The sequence below is a fragment of the Centropristis striata genome, chromosome 19 (assembly GCF_030273125.1).
Source record: "Centropristis striata isolate RG_2023a ecotype Rhode Island chromosome 19, C.striata_1.0, whole genome shotgun sequence".
NCBI classification, from domain to species: domain Eukaryota; kingdom Metazoa; phylum Chordata; class Actinopteri; order Perciformes; family Serranidae; genus Centropristis; species Centropristis striata.
The window spans coordinates 10,793,854-10,813,399 of NC_081535.1; the positions used below are offsets into that span (position 1 = coordinate 10,793,854).

General features: G+C 37.5%; 1 protein-coding gene and 1 long non-coding RNA gene across 2 annotated transcripts in view; one reads left to right on the plus strand and one right to left on the minus strand.

The window, feature by feature from the left end:
* Positions 1 to 19,546, plus strand: part of si:dkey-112m2.1 (transmembrane protein 132C) — a 196,321-nt gene that overhangs the window by 159,640 nt on the left and 17,135 nt on the right. The window contains exons 6-7 of the mRNA XM_059358067.1: positions 7,077 to 7,220; positions 16,748 to 16,956. Coding sequence (XP_059214050.1) covers positions 7,077 to 7,220; positions 16,748 to 16,956 — 353 coding nt within the window. The remainder of the gene's footprint in view (positions 1 to 7,076; positions 7,221 to 16,747; positions 16,957 to 19,546) is intronic.
* LOC131992471 (uncharacterized) overlaps positions 7,042 to 19,546 on the minus strand; it is a 60,959-nt gene continuing 48,454 nt past the window's right edge. The window contains exons 2-3 of the long non-coding RNA XR_009396220.1: positions 7,263 to 7,515; positions 7,042 to 7,167 (exon numbers count right to left, since the gene is read on the minus strand). This is a non-coding gene — a long non-coding RNA (uncharacterized LOC131992471). The remainder of the gene's footprint in view (positions 7,168 to 7,262; positions 7,516 to 19,546) is intronic.

A 19,546-nucleotide genomic window follows, 5' to 3' on the forward strand; every position in this document is an offset into this window, starting at 1 on the left:
CATGAATAAGACATGCCTTTCAGCCCTTCACAACCCCCAGGAGGGTATTAGGCAGCCAGGAGATGCCCGGTGAGAGGTGGGTGGATTTCATGGATAAAAAACACTGCCTTTTGAGCCTTGTGCGTCACTCCAGCTGTCTCGCCTAATTTCACTTAATTCTGGTTAAGAGATTGTGTGTTTGCCATCATGTGTATTATATCTGAGCTCACTCAATATTCAGTTCTTCGTGGCACAAACAGTCTCCATAAAACAAGCTCATTAAGACCTCTCTTTTCATGGTGTTGTTACAATGTTAATGGCTCATTAAGTGTAAGAGACATTTCCCATCACACGCAGATGTACGCAACACACACAGAAGACTTTATATAGGCACGTATTTGTCTCCAGAGAGGGGGTACGTTCTGTGTTATCATTAAAGTATGAGCAGAGATGTGTATTGTTCACAGAAAAAAAGGGATGATGGTTGATGGAAGGTGTCAGATGGTGTTGGCTTTATAGCATGAAATGTCCATAAATGTCATTTGAATGTTGTTTGTGAAAAACTATGATTCACTCTCAAATGGGATGGAGAGATGCTGTACTTTCTGTGTTTTCCTTCATTTTTCTGTTCTCCCAACATCCATATTAACTTGACGATACGTTCTCATGCACGATACGTTCTAAACATAACAGTTTGTTTATCACCAACTCTCAATACAACATATATGACCATTCTGACAAACGTTGTGAAGCAATTACCAAATGTAACTAAGTAGATATTTTTTGACAAACAAAGCTGTTGAGTCCTGTTGAGGTGACAAAACTACTCTATTATGCTTAGGCAACAAATTACTTGGATAGGTTTAGGTAAAGACGTGTTAGTGATGTCCCGTAATGTGACAACCTCATGTAATTATGCAACAAAACCACTGATTTAGTTAAAATAAGTCAATGTTGACTTTTCATTGAACATGGGACATGAACAGCCGTCTTCTGGCTGAAAGTCCTGTGCATGTGTGACCCATCCAGCAACCCTGACTCCCTTCCTTACTAGGCCTGTCACGATAACACATTTTTTAGGATGCTATATTTTCCCAGAAACTATCACGTTAAATTATAGTATCGTTGAGTTCATCCTTTTCCACAGCAATGAAATTTTAAATGTCAAGAAAATTAAACATTGGAATTGAAATGCGGAAAAGACTCTCAGGCTCTGTTAACAGAAATTGAACTGAGATAAATATCATATTATTATATATTATAAATTATGTTTAAACAGCTGTTTGGGAGATTTTTTTGGCAATTCCTACTACCTGTCAAACATTTGCAGTATTACTTAAAAAAGCACAAAAAATCTGCGTTATAACGCGTCCAGTGGCGTGGCTCCTTTAAGAGGCAGGTCAGTCTATGTGTGTGTGTGTGTGTGTGTGTGTGTGTGTGTGTGTGTGTGTGTGTGTGTGTGTGTGTGTGTAGTGAGTAGACGACCATACCTGCTCACCATACCATACCATACCACACCATACTCATGACAGTAATTGGGGGGGGGGGACTCTCCATGTCCAACCGGGGCTTTTGTTCCCAGCTGAGTAAACTGGAAGGGACAGTCATGTTTTTAAAGCACTTCCAGGTTTGTTGTACTGACAGTTCGCTCTGCCACTGTTCTCATGTCGGCAGGTTGGCGTTACTGGGTTCTCTTCACCCATTCGGGTAATCCGAAATGTTCCCACGCCAAACTGGCTTTGGCACCAGTTGCATTTATTCCACCAAACCTTTGGGAATTGTGCAGCCATCAGGAAACGTAACTTCGAGTAACACACTCACTAGTTCAGCTGGCTATCGTCTGCACTGTGTGTGTGTGTGTGTGTCTGGCGAAAATGATGGCATATGTAAACAACCACGCATGTAAATAACAATTATCGAGTCCAAAAAAAATATTTTATGTCCATTTTATATATCGAACAATAAGTCAATAATTATTGTTACAGGCCTATACCTTAAACAGACTTTGTTGCTCTTTGTACTCGTCACCTGACTTCCTCCTTTGCTCCCATCATTATTACTATGGTCACTATAGGTACACTGAACAACAAATGAAAAATGGGCTATGATTGGCTGCCTGCACAGACAACCTATATGGCATTTTTTTGGGGTTAGTGCAGTCTGTAATTTGAACACATAGCATACAAAAATTTTTGTGTGATATCATCATGACACCTGAAATGCATTAGGAGCCTAATGATTGTGCATCAGCTCAACAAAACAACACTAAAATAGCTCACTTTCAACAGAATACCTTATTTCCTCTCTGCTTCTAACTTCCAGGAACAGATTTTGTTTCTCCCTCGTGGCAGACAAAACACATTCACAGAAGCTGTGAAAAATATTTGTGATAAACTGCGACAGTCATTTAAAATATGTGAATCGGTGAGAAAAGCTTTGGGTCGCCCGCACATATTTTACCCATGGTATTTTCAAAAGCAGAAGTTCAGGGTGATGTTGTATCTCCCTGGAAACCTCAGTGAAAAGTTGTGATAGGATAGTATTGTTCATCTTAAAAGAGCCTGAATAGATGCCTCAATAAAAGCCATGGTGGACAGTTAATAACACTGCCTGTGTCGGAGCACACCTCAGGTTTGTTTAAGTCCTCTCTCTGAGATTGTGCTTTGAGTAAGAATGAGGAAAGTCCTACTTGGTTTAACTAGATTTTTCTCACCTTTTCATGGTAACATTATGGAAGTGTATGGTCTACCGGCCTGTTCTTTTGTTCTTCATTTCAATTCATGGGGCAAAGAAAACAGAATATAGGCAGTTGTATTAACTTCAGCATACTGTGATGTTGGTATTATTTGGGGGGAAATTAGCAATCTGTAATAAAAATTGCCATCATCACTACAGGTGCATCTAAATAAATTAGAATATCGTAGAAAAGTTTATACATGTCAGTAATTCAATTCAAAAACATTTCATGTCTCAATTTATTTAATTTCTTCTAATTAAAATGATTATGGTTTACATTTAATGAAGACCTAAACTTCAATGTGTCTCAAAAAAAAAGTGAATATTACAAAAGACCAATTTTAAAAAGTATGTTTAATATGGAAATGTTGGCCTCTGAAAAGTATGTCGATCTACATGACTCAATGCTTGATTGGGGCTATTTGACTTGAACTACTGGAAATGTACTTTTACATGATATGCTAATGTTTTGAGATGCACCTGTAAAAGGTTCTTCAAAAGGATAAATATTAACATTCTGGATGACACAACTTCGAAACAGATGTCAGAGAAAGCTATCAAAGCAGACACATGTGACATGTGAAAGAAAGAAAGAAAGCAGAGTAGACCTCGTATTAATAGACTTGGAATTCCTTTATCTACAGTGGAGCTTTAAATGATAGAATTTCTCAAAAGGAGCAAGAGGGTGAAGAAACAAAGCAAACAGTGAGTCAATAGTTTTGATGAACAAAGAGGTATCTGGAGACCAGTTTTCCTTTGCCTTTCAAAGGTTTAGGCCTCTTAGTAGTCTTTCATTGAAACTAAGCTGTGATGAGCAGGATCCACTGTTGTAGCGTATCCTCTGTACAACCACAACACTGAGAGCTCAAGGATTACCAGACGTTGTCTTAATTGATCTCATTATCTTCTTCCTGCTCCTTTATAAGGCCTTCAATTCTCAAGTGCATCTTGTGATATCTCTTACGCCTGCAATTTGACATAGAGTACTATTGTCAAAGTTATTGCTTGTTTCCACTAGAGAGGAGTATCAGGGAATAACTTTAAAAGACTCAAATGACTGCAGATGAAACTACTTCAGTTGAAACAGCTCATTAAAAGGGAATTCCACCACTTTACAAGAACACTACAATATATGTGAAAAGACTTGTCCTCAAGTGATGTCGCTTGAATCAGTGTGGGTTTGTGCTGATTTGTCCGAGCTCACCAGACCTGTGAACACACAGCTTTGGGTCAAAAATCTGGCTGTTTCATAGTTATTATATGAATTAATAATGAAAATTCCTGTCTTTACCTAAGCTGTGTTGTCATTTGATTTACGGACAGTGTTGAAAAAATGTTCATAGTTGATGTTTAAAAAACATTCCTCACATGAAATATCTAATTAATTGATCTACACACACATAGGGCTGGGCGATATGGACCAAAAGTCATATCCTAATATATTTAGGCTGAATATCAATATACAATATATATCCCGATATTTTTTATTGCAAAGTGAGAGCAAATGTTCAGTCAAAGCCAAATATGACATGTCACTAGTAGTTTATTTAAGTGAAGATAAATACTGTATAACAGGACTACATTTTTTTTAATCAAAGCTCCATAAAGTGCACATTTAAATAAATAAAAATATTTTAAATAAAAATAGCCTATGAAATTAAATAGGCCAATTTTTTCTAAAATAAATATATTTATATGAGAAAAGAATAACGAACATTACAAAAGAACTAAATATGACAAACACTAGTAAAGGGCAGCATTTATAAATAAAGAAAAGAAAGAACTATATCGATATATGCAATATGGTCTAATTCCATATCACGTTTAATTATATATATATATATTTTTTTTTTATATCGATATATCGCCCAGCCCTACACACACACACACACACACACACACACACAACATCTTTAGATAACTGACTGTTTCCAGCTACTCAACTTGCTTATTTTTCTTGTCATTACATAGATATTATATATTTTTGACTGTTGGTCAGACAAACATTTAAAAAAAAAACAAGCTCTGCAAAACCAGTGATAGGTTATTAATAGTTATTTGCAGCCCTCGTTCACAGCACAGTATCAATTTGAGTCATTTTTAACTTAAGTCCCACAGTTCCACAGACACTTGTGTGCTTTATCTATAGTCCATGTGGCTGTAAATGTCATTGCTCATGGCTGCTCATCACCACGTTGGGCTTCTTGAACATGTGTCATGTGATGTGAAAGGCCTTGTTTATTTCCTCATGTTATTTAAATCCATTTAGTGAGTATATTTCTTAACATATTTTTCTATACATATACTGTTAACATACAGTATATTTCTCCTACACTTCCTATTATAAACTCCTAATACTCTTCAGATTTGCTGTAAAACTTGAAAACAAAATGATAATTTAGCTTTTACCGCTTTAAGTCAAACACCTCCTGCCTCCCCCTCACTCAGCTGAGTCAGAGCTACTCTGAAACACTTATAAAAGCTTATGTGTGTACACATTGGCTTTTTTTAATTTGTCTCTTCCACTCCTGTTCACGTTGTTTGTTTAACTTGCTATTAATGTAGATGTAGAATGAATCATGCAGGTCATTTGCTTTGTACGTGCTGCGTTTTACGCCAAGTGTATAAAATTTGTATTTATTTTACTCTAGTAATTTATTTTTTTATATAAAAGCACTATATACATAGTGTTTAGTGCAACAACACAGTGTAAGTAAATATACTCATTTACAAGTGTATTACCACCATTATACCTCAATCATTTTTCCACTTATATGTCTATTTCAGACTACTCTCTCTTAGTCCTAGCTAGAATGCATCCAATCATACTCTTATTAAATTGGAGTGCTACTATGAGACTTATTATCAGCTCTCTGCAGATATATCAGTATCAATATGTGTCAGCCAATAAGTAAATTGCAGTACAGACATGCGAATAAAATGTCTGAGTTTATTTAGAAACTATGTCTTAATTTGAGTCCATCACACCCAACTCAGTAATTTCAGCAAATGCCCCATAACCCTGTATGTTGTAGTTAGCCCTCCAGCAGCCATATTAATAATGACTCTTGTCCGTCGGGAGCAAAGAAGAAGTCAATATGAAGTTTCTATTTACCATTGTGAAACAGTCATATGGTGGCTTTCTTGAATATGTGACAGCCACTTTACATACATGGTTAACGTTGTGAGACAGGTTAGACTCCAAAACGTCTTGGTTAAGGTCAGACATACAATGTTTAGGTTAAAGTTAATGTATGTACTTACTATGGACCTAAATACTGTTATGTAGATGACATGTGGCATAGAACATGACAAGAAATTGACATACTTATGTACAGAAGTTAATTTACAAGTTCACCTAAAATAACTTTGAGCTTTGGTTTTACAGGAAACACAAACACTGTTCACCTGGGTCCAAGTCCTGTGTGTGTTTGACAATCCACTTGTCCTAAATGGACTTTAAGTACGTCAGCTGACTTACTCCTTAGCTTCCGTCATGATAACTACCACCACTCGACGCCTAACAACAAAAGTCAATCAGGGGAGTAATAAGCTGGGTTATATGTTTCTCCATGAATTGTAGTCCATTACAAACACTTGATCTGTTCAAAGAGCTGATGAACATCATATATTTTCAACTGTGAAATGTCCCTCTCAGTACATATCTTGGTCACAATTCTTAAATGACCATATTTCAGGCATCCTTACCATAAACCATTGTATAGGTTACATATTTAAATAAAAACTATGACGTAAAAAGAACAGGATGTCCATAAAGTCTCTTTACAACTTAAAAAATGTAGTGCAAAAGCAAATGAACAGACAAGATATTGAAGGGGGTTTTTTTTGCCTCATTTAATACACTTCTACATGGGCACCATTAGTTGGTTAGGGTCGTCCACTCCTCTCTTTATCCAACACACACCGTCCCTGTCTCCATAAATGTGTTGTGCCATGCACAAATTGACAAACGTGACAGTGCATCTCTGGTCTGCGTATCCGGTTTTGTCTCAATAATCCATTATACACATTGTGCCTTCTCTTGAGGAGTAGCCATCTTTATAGGGGTTCATTTACCACCTATTTCATCAACAGGGAACCTGAAATACACATATCCAATGTGATTAAAAACTTTGATAACGGCACAATACATACAACAAATCTGATTAAGAGATCTCATCAAAATTGCCTTCGAAATCATTTTGTTAAATTGTAAAGAGACTTTATGGACACCCTGTAAATTTAAATATTGATATCAACTTCAAAAATTCAGAATCTGTCACGCTCCGGTTGTTAGTCCCAACAGTCTCTGTGTTTCTAGAGCTTACACTGATTTCTGTCTTTCTGCCTTTTCTTTGCAGGACACTGAGATCCTCAACACAGCCGTCCTCAACGGGCGAACAGTGGCCGTGCCGGTAAAGGTAGTCACCGTTGGAACAGACGGAGCGGTGTCTGATGTAACAGAGTCAGTGGAGTGCAAATCAACAGATGAACAGGTTATCAAGGTTAGTGGGGAATGTGTTTTGAGCTGCTGCTTTCTGTTTTACCTTTTTCCAATTTGTCTTTATTGTCTTCTGCTTTATGGTCAGCTTTCAAGTGGTGTGTGGGAGGATGAGCAGAATGAACAAAAAGGTAGTTGTGGTGTAGAAGTGGTTTTGCACATTAGTCAAGGAAGCAGGTGCTGCAATTCCTCCAGCGAAATAGGCCCTGTTTTTTCTCTCTTGGTTTTTGGTTGTTGTGAAATGGTATGCGAGAAATTGAGAGCTTCTCCTCAGGTCACAGATCGATACCTGGGAAATTCTAAAAGAAAAAAGAAAGAAACCAGCAACAATTAGCTGTCGTGATTGAACAGGCTGCTAAATGAAAGCATTTTCCCTGCAGTTGTGTTTTAGGTGTTTCCACTCCTGGGCCCAGTTATGCAGACCTTTCCTCAATAGATCCAATACATCAAGAAGACATACTTTATCTCTGATACATGATCATAGAGGGGCCGTGATGTTACAATATCCTTTTTTTTATGTTTTTAAGGAGATCAGGTAAATAAAAGAAAATATTTGTTTTAAAAAATCTAGATATTAGAATGGCAACCTCTCTGTATATTTTTTAAAACAAATGCCTATTTTTTATTGATTTAAATCTGGAGCCTTAGGGTTTGTTTGTTTTTTTTACTATATTTTTGGTTTTTATTTTTTAAAAATTGTCTGTGCTGTTTCAAGTTTGCACTTTTGGCATCATGTTTGTATGGAAGGTATTATCTAAACAAAGTAAGAGTTTGTGTTCAGAGTTGAGCAGTGTTTATAGTTAAAGTGAGCAGAATATAGTCATGGAAAAAATCTAGCCATTTCCCATGGTTTTCTTGGTAATGATTTTGGTTATTATCAAGGAAACCATGGAAAATGGCTAGATATCAGCTCTTAAATTAAACTCTTATTAGCTATTTTTGTTGTTATCATTAAATATGTCCAAACAAATTAACCTTTAGTTGTACCAGGCATTAAAATGAACAAGAAATTAAAGAAAAAAGGGTGGTCTAATACCTTTTTCCATGACTGTATGTATACAAAAAGTTAGAAAAGTAGTTAAAAGTAATAGAAAATATATATACATATACTGCAAGTCTGTGCTTGTTTTTGATCATTTTGCGAGCTGACATCTGCACTTTCTCATCTGATACGGAGGAGCCAAAATTCAAGAAGACAGCAGCTCGAATCATAGTTGACGAAATTGCAACTCCAATCTCCTTCTGCTCATTTTGACTTTCCTCCAGATAATGTGAAAATAATGTTATTACATGACACGTCTGATGCTACAAAAATCATAGCATCAATAAGGTCATTTCCTGCATTAAAAAGGATGTGGTTTGAAAGCTCTAACAACAACAGCCCCTGTTTGCACCTTCATTACCACCTGCCAATAACTTGACTTTGACAAACCATAAAAGGTGACAAAATGTTCACCCTGATAGATTTCCTATCTTGAGCAAGTTTCAAATCTCTGTAAGTTGATTTCCATTGGCTTTCTGAAAGCTAAGATAATTCATCTAAAACATTATTGAATGCTTTGTGGAGTGTAGCACAGGATTTGTTGCTAATCTAAAAAAAAATGTAAAACCACCAGCGAGCAGTGGTAATATGTAAAGAAAGAGCTTTTTTACTGTGACTTTATGTTCAGCTTCTGCCCTTCAACGTGTCCCCATTTCAAAATGCAGAAGTAGAAATGAGAAAATACAAAGTAAGAGAAACAGTTCACTGTTTGTTCTTAATTGTGAGAAATGTGCGAAAAAGAAAGAATAGTGTTTCAAGTGTTATATTGAGAAGCTGATTTGGTGTGTTTCTGTGTATCGTACATGCATATCAGAGAGAAGAGAAGAAGCAGATCTCTCAAAGGGTTTAATTATCCACTGAAGTAGTACCACACATTGTGACGCTGACCTCAGTAGCGTACTCCCCAGCCCACCCGTCTGGTTTTGGAACAGTAAGCGGTACCCCTCCTCTCTCCACCCCATTTTCAAAGGAAACTCTAAATAAAACAGTTTTTTGATCAGGAAGCAACTGCATCCTGCCTCACTGTTTTACAGAAACTTTGAGGAATACGTCCTTCTCACTGAGCACTGACCATGGTGACCTCAGCCCAAAATTACCACAAAGCCCATACTGAGCATCAAGTCAAATCTGGTCTTTAATTAAAAAGCTGCATGCGTCAGTGCGGAAGTGCCTGAGATCATTCTTTTATGTGTTAAACAACATCAGGCTTTGTCAAACAAAATCTAAAAAAAATACATAGATACACATTTACTCAAATGTCATCCTATATATACAGTCAAGGAAAAAAACATTAGACCACCCTTGTTGTCTTCAATTTCTTGTTCATTTTAATGCCTGGTACAACTAAAGGTACATTTGTTTGGACAAATATAATGATAACAAAAAATAGCTCAAAAGTGTTTCATTTAAAGGAACACTCCACCGTTTTTTCATATTAAAACATGTTATTCGGGTAAGTAAGACGAGTTGATACAGACCTCTTGTGTCTCAATGCGTGCACTCAATCGCCCTGGCGCGCGGAGCTACTTGGCTAGCACTTAGCTAAGCCCAGTTCATTCATTAGGACCCAAACAGATGGACAGTTAGAAGCGACCAAACTCCTCCACGTTTTCCCTATTTAAATACAGCTACACGAGTAGTTAAACGACCAAGTATGGCGACACAAAATAAAACGTGGCGCTTTTCGAAGCGGATAAAAAGGATAACTATAATGTATGGCGGAATAGCACTTGGGAGCACTTCGACTCGGCGAAGTAATATCATCACTCCTGACGGAAGTGAGAGGGAGCGGAAGTGATGATATTACTGCACGCATTAAGACGCAAGAGGTCTGTATCAACTCGTCTTACTTACCCGAATAACATGTTTTAATATGAAAAAACGGTGGAGTGTTCCTTTAAGAGCCGATAGCCATTTTCCATGGTTTTCTTGATAATGATTTTGGTTGTTATCAAGAAAACCATGGAAAATGGCTAGATATCAGCTCTTAAATTAAACTTTTATGAGCTATTTTTGTTGATATTATTATGTTTGTCCAAACAAATGTACCTTTAGTTGTACCAGGCATTAACATGAACAAGAAATTGAAGAAAACATGAAAATCCATGACTGTTGGTATTGGTGCATCCTTATTTTAAAGATACAGGCTAAGATTCTGTGAAAACGTGATTTCTCCTCCTTTTTAATATTCTAGAGATAGATGATTTATTGACCAATCAAGAAAATAATCAGTAGATTAATCACTGCCAGGTCTCTGTGGAGATAATAAGAGAAAACATTATGATTAGCACTAACTGACTTCCTAACAAGTTGATTCTTACATAACAGGGACAAGAAAATAATGTTGTGACATAAAAAGTTGCTTGGCGTAGCTGATCTATCATACGGAGGAACTGCAGGGTCATGATGGCATTTTCGTTTCAGCACTACATTCATTAGGTTCTGCATTCCCGAACAGTATTTTATGCATTTCCTCGATCCATAGAACCGTCAGTGTGTTGGCCCAGTTTAGCTCTAAAACACTGCCAGTTTAGGGGAAAATGCTCTGCAGATACTATAGAAGGGAGATATGATGTCACACTCCACATTATGCATTTATTGCTCATTACTCCTCCTTTCAAAGGTCGAGCCGCGACAGTATACAGCCACTGGCTGTGAGCACAGCTGCAGCTGCTCTTTCTGGCTGTATATGATTACTGTTGACACTGTGGCTGTTGCATCTGTGGTGATATGGATATGGCTATGGCAGCTGTACTGTAGTTTCTCTTTTTCACTAATAACTGTTAGTTTAGATCAGAAAGCTGGTTAAGCCACGCAGGATTTGAAAAGGGATTGCAAGAAGTGTAGTTCTGAAGAAAAAACTAAAGATCATCTTGACGTGGCGCTAAATCCAGCCTGTTCTCCTGACAAAAACGTTAATATAGGTCACATGTACAGGTAGCAAAAAACAAGCCAAGTCTTATTTTACCGTCAGCTGTAATGCGTCCGACGCCATCTTGCTGACATAGTAGTGTTTGACAGCCAAGTAAAGTTTAAAAGGGTGAATTCCCACATTCAGTTTGACGCTGGGGTGGTGGTCGAACAAGCAGCGCACTTTCGCCCAAGAGAGCTGGGTTAGCGTCCCGTGTGAAATCAAAAGTAAACTATTTTTAACTGAAGTTCTGTTGTTTACGTAAGTTAAGTGAATGACGTTGTTGAACGTAACTTACGTTTTTTCACCTGACTCTTGGAAGTACCTAATTTCCAGCATTTACATACATTAATATACTGTAAAACTGTCTTTTAACACGCCTTAACATAAGTTTTTTGTCCTAAACCTAAGGTCAGTGGTTCTACAACATAAATCCGCAGAAACTGCAGCCATTTTTACAACCGCGTACCGTACACGTGTGCTATTTTTAGAACGTGCCATTGTAGCCACGAGATATACATATGTGCCCTGAAACGCGAGCAGTGATACGTGCCTATAGTGCTGTAATTTGTAGTAATGACACACAACCTCTTCTGCCGTTTCTGTTGGAGAACTTGTTGGCTAAATCGGTCCAGGAGAGTAATGCAAGGCTGCCAATAGCCAATTTAAGTTTTACATCTCTAAGTTTTACATCTCTTATATCATTTTGATCTCACCTGTAAAGTTTCGTACCTGCATCCTGCACGGTTCTGGTGCATCATGGTGGTAAAATCTGTCCACAGATAGACATGTACACCTGTCAAAGTACTAAAAACACTCTGCTATTTCCTGCTACATTAGGTGTCTCCAGGACCATATTTTGCCACACATGCACACTCAAAAGGGTGACAAAAATACCAGCCACCAAAGTGTTCCTTCAGGGGTCTCCGTACTGCCACAGCGAGCTCACTTCCTTTCGTTTTTTTTTCATTATTTTTTTCAAAGTTACACAGCCGCCTGGCAGGTTATTGCTGTGGCGAGCAGTAATAGAGCTTACTTGACTCCCTGTTGTGGCCTTCAAGTAAGCTCTGATAATTTGGTCATATACCTCTTTGAAAAACGCTGCCACCGGGCCACCATCCTACACACAAAGACAACAGCAGGTTTCAAAATAATTCCTGAAAAATCCCTAATATAAGTCACATACAAACTGCTGTGGATTTGTTACCTCTTCAGTGGGAAATGTCCTCTTTTAGACACGATGTCAATATTTTCCCTTTAATGCCAGCCGCCTTCCGGGTATCATAAGGCGCACAGGGCTCTACAGTAACAAGTAAGGCCAGGAATTAGTATGACTCAGTGGGCCCTTGCTGCTTTTGACTGGCTTCCAAGTCATATCCGTGCTTTTTTTGGCTGAGCAAAAGAAATACTGTTTGACTATTTTCTCCTAAAATAAAAAGTGGAAGAACCGAACAGCGGGGGGATGTAATTATGTTTATTGAATCTAAAAGACTACGTTGAAAGCTAGAGAGTACAATATATCCTCCCCCAGGTTTTTATTTCTAAAAGGTAGATTGATTTTAATATAAAGTGAGACAAATAGTAATACGAAGCCCAACAGTACAAGCAAGTGTTTTGATGTTCTGTTTTAGCATTAGTTGTACTAGATGTCTACTAGTATCACAGTGATGTAGAGCCCTGAGGTGGATACAATGAACCACTGAACCTGACACGAGGATATACTTTTTAGTTTTAGTTAGTCTTCAGAGTTTAAATTGCACATACGTGCTGCTCTAATCAAGAACCAAAGACAAAATCACTTACGCTCAGTGCACAGAAGTGCTAAGACAACTTATTTTTTAAGGGAATTAAAGAAATCTCAAGAGCAGATATGTCCCATGAGTACAATGTGATTTTTTTTGTCAGTTATCATTCCAGTCATAAAGTCATCCATGTGTGCCTCGCTCTGAATTGGATCCTGCGCTGTCCCTTATCTGTGTTTGTGCGTGTCACTCTGGATCAATTCTAAGTCTGCATGATTAGCTACAAAATGGATTGTTTCCACTGAGAAGTGACATTGATTTGTGCGTGGTTTCATGACACATTCATGGTGATAAATTTTTCATTCGGTGCCGAGGATGTCACCTTCAAGAGATCTCAATTAAATCTTTATGGTGATCATCTTTGATGCCTCTCATAAGGAAAAGATGGAGATGGATGTAGAATTTAGGAACAAAGTGCAACTAAACTAGAGATTGAAAGGTAGAGATGGGTTGACATAAATTGATTTCAGCATTAGGGTGAGAGGCACAGGCACACAGAGGGAGAGAGAGAGCGCGAGAGAGAGAGTGAGAGCGAGAGCGAGAGAGAGAGAGAGGAAATGTACACAGCAAAGAGGAACAAAAATAGAGGTGAAGCTTTAGAGACTCAATAAGGAGTGAAGTGGCTTTTTCAGTTCTCTCTTGCCATTAAAAACCCAACACATTAGTGCATGGCATGGCGTGTGTGTGTGTGTGTGTTCCTGTTACTTCAATGTGCAGACACCTTCCAAATTGACTCATTTCCATATATTGTAATTATTCTTATTATTCCATTGTCCTCAACTAGCATCAATTGATTAGCATCAGCGAGGGCAGACAGCTTTAATTCTTCTAAACAAGAAGCAATCTGTTTTCTTTTCATTAAAGGGATAGTTAGGATTTATTAAAGTGGGGTTTTATCAGTTACTTATCCATATCAAGTGTATTAGCAGACAGGAGTACCATCACCGAAGCTTAGCATATACTGTTGGACGGGGGCAGCAGGAAAATACATAACGGTTTAAGACATATTTAGAATATTTTCTCAACTTTATCTCGCAATCAGACCGCTCCGCAAGGGGAACTGAAGCTATTATCTGTGCTCTCTACAAAGCCACCAGACTCCATTGATAAAAACAGTAATTTTACATCACAGAACATTGGAGGTGCTGGTCCATACATTGTATGACTTTGGTGTTTTAGAGGGTTAATTTGGATTCACTAAATAAATCTTAGCTTTACCTGTACATATTTACCAGTTGCAAGTCGCATGTTAGGCTGTAACTAATGACTACTGTCATTGATTATTACTTTGTCTAACTGTTTTACAGTTAATCCATTATGTGCTTCAGCTAATAGTGAGAATTTTTCAGAGCTCAATGTGATTCTCAATATAAGTCTTATTTTGTCCAACGAACAGTTCAAATCCCAAATATCTTTAATTAACGACCATATGAAACAGAGAAAGGCAGCAAATCCTCACATTTTGAGAAGTCAATGTTTTCCTTTTTTTCCCCTCGTTGATAATCAAGTAATCATTTATGTGATTTATCAACATTGTTGAAAATGTATTTTAAACAATTTTTTAGTTGCTCCTATAATTAAATCATGGCAAAAGTTGCATGGGATATTTTCATTTTACTAATACATTTTAATCAAACAAACCTTAGTTTGATAATAAAATATAACTTCCATAAATTCATGCAAAGTCATAATATGATTTGCCCTGTTGATCCTATCACAACAAACACTACACTACACAAACTTTAAATTGATGTGACGCTTCAAGGCTACAATTCATGAACCTTTCTTTTCAATTACGATTTTGGCTTCCAATGATGATGAAAAACAAGATAATTGAAATAAAACAATTATTGTGCCGTTATGGCAGTGCACTACAACAAAGTTGATCTTATCATGTTTTTTTTTTATTAATTTCTTTTAGATTTACTTTTTAGATTACTTTTATCATTTATTTATTAATTTATTAAATGTTATATATATATTATGTTATTTATTCAGTTTATTTAATCAAGAAAAGCCCTGTTAAAAAGAATTTTTTTTCCCAAAAACTGCATGATGTTTCCAAATACAGTAATGGAAAAAAATATTAGACCACCCTTGTTTTCTCCTTCCACATTTGTTTGGACAAATATAATGATAACAACAAAAATAGCTAATAAGAGTTTAATTTAAGAGCTGATATCTAGACACTTTTCATGGTTTTCTTGATAATGATTTTGGTTATTAACAAGAAAACCATGGAAGGGGCATCTCGGTGGCTCACACTGGTAGAGCTCTCTGTCTCCCCCTTTCTACCTGTCACTATCTAATAAGGCATGAAAAATGCCCAAAAAAATCATCTTTAAAAAAAAGGCTAGAAAAGTGGCTAGATATCAGCTCTTAAATTAAACTCTTATGAGCTATTTTTGTTGTTATCATTATATGTGTCCAAACAAATGTATCTTTACTTGTACCAGGCATTAAAATGAACAAGAAATTGAAAAAAACAATGCTCTAATATCCATGACTGGGTTAATGATTTGTTGAGATTTAGATTTTTGCCATAATGAAGCAGTACTATTATGCAGTGGGGAGATGCATTTTGGTTGATATTGTTTGCTCATCATTAGCAACACGTTCCAGATGACTTGATTATGAACCATAATTTGATTTATGAAACTCAACACTTCAGGTGAAATCTTGAGCCTTCCCACACTTTGATCCCAGCCTGTCGCCCTTTCTGAAGCACAACCTGTTCTCATTACAAGAAGACTGAGCATGTAGGAGTTACAGTAATACTGTAGTAGGATGAGGGTGACAGTGAAAGAGTGGGAGAGAGAAAGAGAAAGAGGAAACGAAAGGGAGGAGGAGGAGAGAACTGACAGATACCAAGCTGTCAGTTTTGTTCCTCAGAGATAGAGGGCTGGTCTGACATCATCTGAGAGTAAAGCTGCCAAGTTATATGCAAAGACGTGGAGACAGATGACAGTCTTCTTGTGAGTGGTTTGTTACAAAGAGGCAATTGTCAGTACTGGGGACATGTGCTGAAATTACCAGTTGTGCCAATCAAGCTTATGATGGTATTTGAGATCGAAATGAATTGAAATGAAATGCAAGTGATTGCAAACAAAAAACTGATGACAGAGAGTTTAAGATTTTGTTCTCAAGGGGAGAAAATGTTTCATTTGGAGTTTCTGATGCTTTGAAGATGATGACAGACACACTGATGTTCCTATGTCATTTCTCCAGGTTGGAGATGCATCTGAGACACCTCGGTAACTGATTGGAGTTGCACTTTATGCAGCCAATTATAATTCGGTTTGAGCAACTGCTTTTTTGTCCGCTTGGTTGAAGCAGGTTTGCATCTTTTCTCAGCTCCATCTGTTAAGTTGGACCCAAGTCACATTATACTTGCACACATATTACCCTGCACGCACACGCATTAAAGATGCTTCTGCCTGCGCACATTCACAGAGGAAACTCAACAGACCTGACACTTGAGGGTTTCATTGAAGCAATGCCAAGTCTCTCCACCCTCCAGCATCTCAGAAGAGGCTGTTGACTGAAAAGCATCAACTGGACAAAAAGAACAGAAGGCAGCCCAAATGAGAACATTTCACAAATCTGTCCATGATACATTTTAGAAACATTTATGTGACTTATTGGTTCTATTAGAATTTATATATTTTGTCATCGTATTCAGTCTCAAATTGATTCATTTTCTTCTTTTTATGTCTTCAAGTGCGTCTCTCATCAAGCAGCTGCTCTCATTTCTCTCTTTCTCTTTTGTTCTGCAGGTTTCAGAGCGATGTGACTATGTCTACGTCAACGGGAAGGAGACAAAGGGAAAGAGCAAGGTGATGCTCAACTTTACCTACAGTTTTCTGAGCGCCCAGCTGGAGATGAGTGTATGGATGCCCCGCCTGCCCTTGCTCATCGATGTGGCCGACCCCGAGCTCAGCCAAATAAAAGGCTGGAGGGTCCCTGTTAGTATGGGCAACAGGAGGTAAGGCCAAATTGTCTGTTGCTTCTGTTGTATGTTGTACTCATTTTTTTTTTGCTCAAATTACACCTATCTTGAATTGAACTGCAGCACTTTATATATCGAAGGTTTACTGAATGGGACTTCCAGGCACAGGCATAGGAGCCCACCTGGCCTTCAGCTACAAAATGTCACTTGTGTGACACACCTTCCAGGCAGAGACTCAAAATTAACCACCAAAAACATAAAACAAATACAAAGGAATGCAGGAACAGCTGCAAAGAGCTCAAAACAACTACAAAGAGATGCAAAATAACTACAAACATTTCAAAACAACTACAAAGAGATGCAAAAACACTAGAAATATCTCAAAACATCTACAAAGAGATATGCAAACAACTACAAAGATCTCAAATCAACTACAAAGAGATGCAAAAAACTACAAAGATATCATAACAACTACAAAGAGATGCAAAAAACTATGAAGATCTCAAAACAACTACAAAGACATGCAAAAAAAATACAAAGATCTTAAAACAACTACAATGAGATGCAAAAACACTACAAAGAGATGCAAAACAACTACAAAGAGATGCAAAACAACTACAAAGAGATACAATTAGTCACGAAAAGAGATACAAGGCAACTCCAAAACTTGCTCAACAACTAAAGACAATAAATAACTACAAAAGGAGCAAAACAATTGCATAGTGACACAACCCCCAGAGAGATACATAATGACTAAAAAGAGACACAAAACAGCTATAAAAATATTTTTTTTATTATAAAAATTATAAAAATGTGTTTTGCTCTGGAAAACAGCTAAATTCTTGACTCTCTTGACTTTTCAACACTAACTCTTAAACAAGCTTCATCAAAATGTATTTTTGGGTTTATCCAGTGACTATTCATATATCACAGCACAAGTTGGCCATATTAAAAAAGTCCCAGAACCCGTCTAAATTTCTTTATTTAGGTCATTAACCCGAGAGGTTTTTTACAATCCCTGCATGAGAATCGGAATCTTATTCTTCACTTGGTATAATAAATGGAGGCTATAGTAAATTGGCTTGGTAATGTTGGTGCAGACATATGAGGCATAAAATGCAGGTGCAGCTGCAGAGGTGGTATAATGAGTGTCTAATAATTCATTGCGCTGGTCTCCCAAAAGGTACTTATGCTGAATAAGAAATGAGCAATAATTTTGAGCATTACAGAGCGTGGCCAAAATTCCTGAGGCTGAAAAGTGACACAGTGTGCAATGATCTGTGCGGCGCATCGTGAGTTGTACAAGGCGATTCTAATAAAAATATTTAAATTTGTGATATTTTTTTCCTTCAGACATGAATGCGACTGATTTAAATATAAATAATTCTATTCTAATTAAAATAGATGATCACTGAGGCACACTGACTAATTTACATCTAATAATAGCTTATAATTATTATTTACTGGGATCATACACACGGTAACTATGGTGATGACACGAAGGACCGTTTGTTTGTGATGTAAAAAGGAATGAAAATGGTCATTGTCCCCTTCATTAGAGCACAAATATTACATTTATGCACAATTTATGCTGTGAAATGAAAACAAAGATTATGTGATGTTGCTGTGACACATATTGTTGGAGATTTATTTAAAAGAATAATTTGTGAGAAAGTCACAATTTGGACATGATGAATCAGATTTTTTCATAAACCAGGCCACAATGAGCACGAACAGTCGGCTTTTTTTAAATATAACTTTTATATGCATTAAACATATGTAAAGAAAGCATCCTTTTAAAGCATATAACTGCCAAAAAGTCACTTCAATGTCACTTCCCAGTGGCCTACACCCCACTGGGTGGCACTCTAACACAAATACCCCCCTGCTTTCCATGTCTGACCCCATCTGTCATGTGTGTCATCTGCATCGCTGCATAAAGAATGCATTATGTGTGAAGATTATGTGCAAATTTGCAAGAGAGAGAGAAAAAAAAACGTAGACAAAAATGAAACAAATGAGGAAACCGTTTTCTTGGCATTGGTTTATTATTGTGTGCATGCTCCAACTTTGTGTGCGCTCATTCACATTCACATAAGCACGAAAGCCACCTCATTACACCGCCGACACCTTGGCTGACCTGTCACTCACTGCAACAAACATGACCTGACCTCATGTTTCTGTTTCCAGCCACAAATGTCACCTTGGTTTAGACTGCCGTCCCTTCACTGATGTGGAATAAGGCAAGGGGGGGAGGGCACGGTGAAGGGAGGTTAGGGAACTAAGCCAAGCCATTGGGCCACAGCATGTTAACCTGTCAGCCCGTTTTTCTGCCTGACCGGCCATGCCTCATTAAACCTAATGGAAACTGTCACTGTCACTCCCCCTGGCCACCTGACTGTTAGAGAGAGAGAGAGATGCAAGCAGAGCTGGAAAGTGTAAGAGATTAAAGGTGAGAGCGAGACAGAGAGAGAGAGAGAGAGAGAGAGAGGGAGAGAGCGGGAGAGAGAGGGAGAGGGAGTTGAAAAATACATTACATGAAGTCAAGTTAGAAATTGATGTATAAAATATAGTGAGAGAGTCAGGCATGCAGTGAGGGAGCGCTATGACAAAGGCAATGCACAGG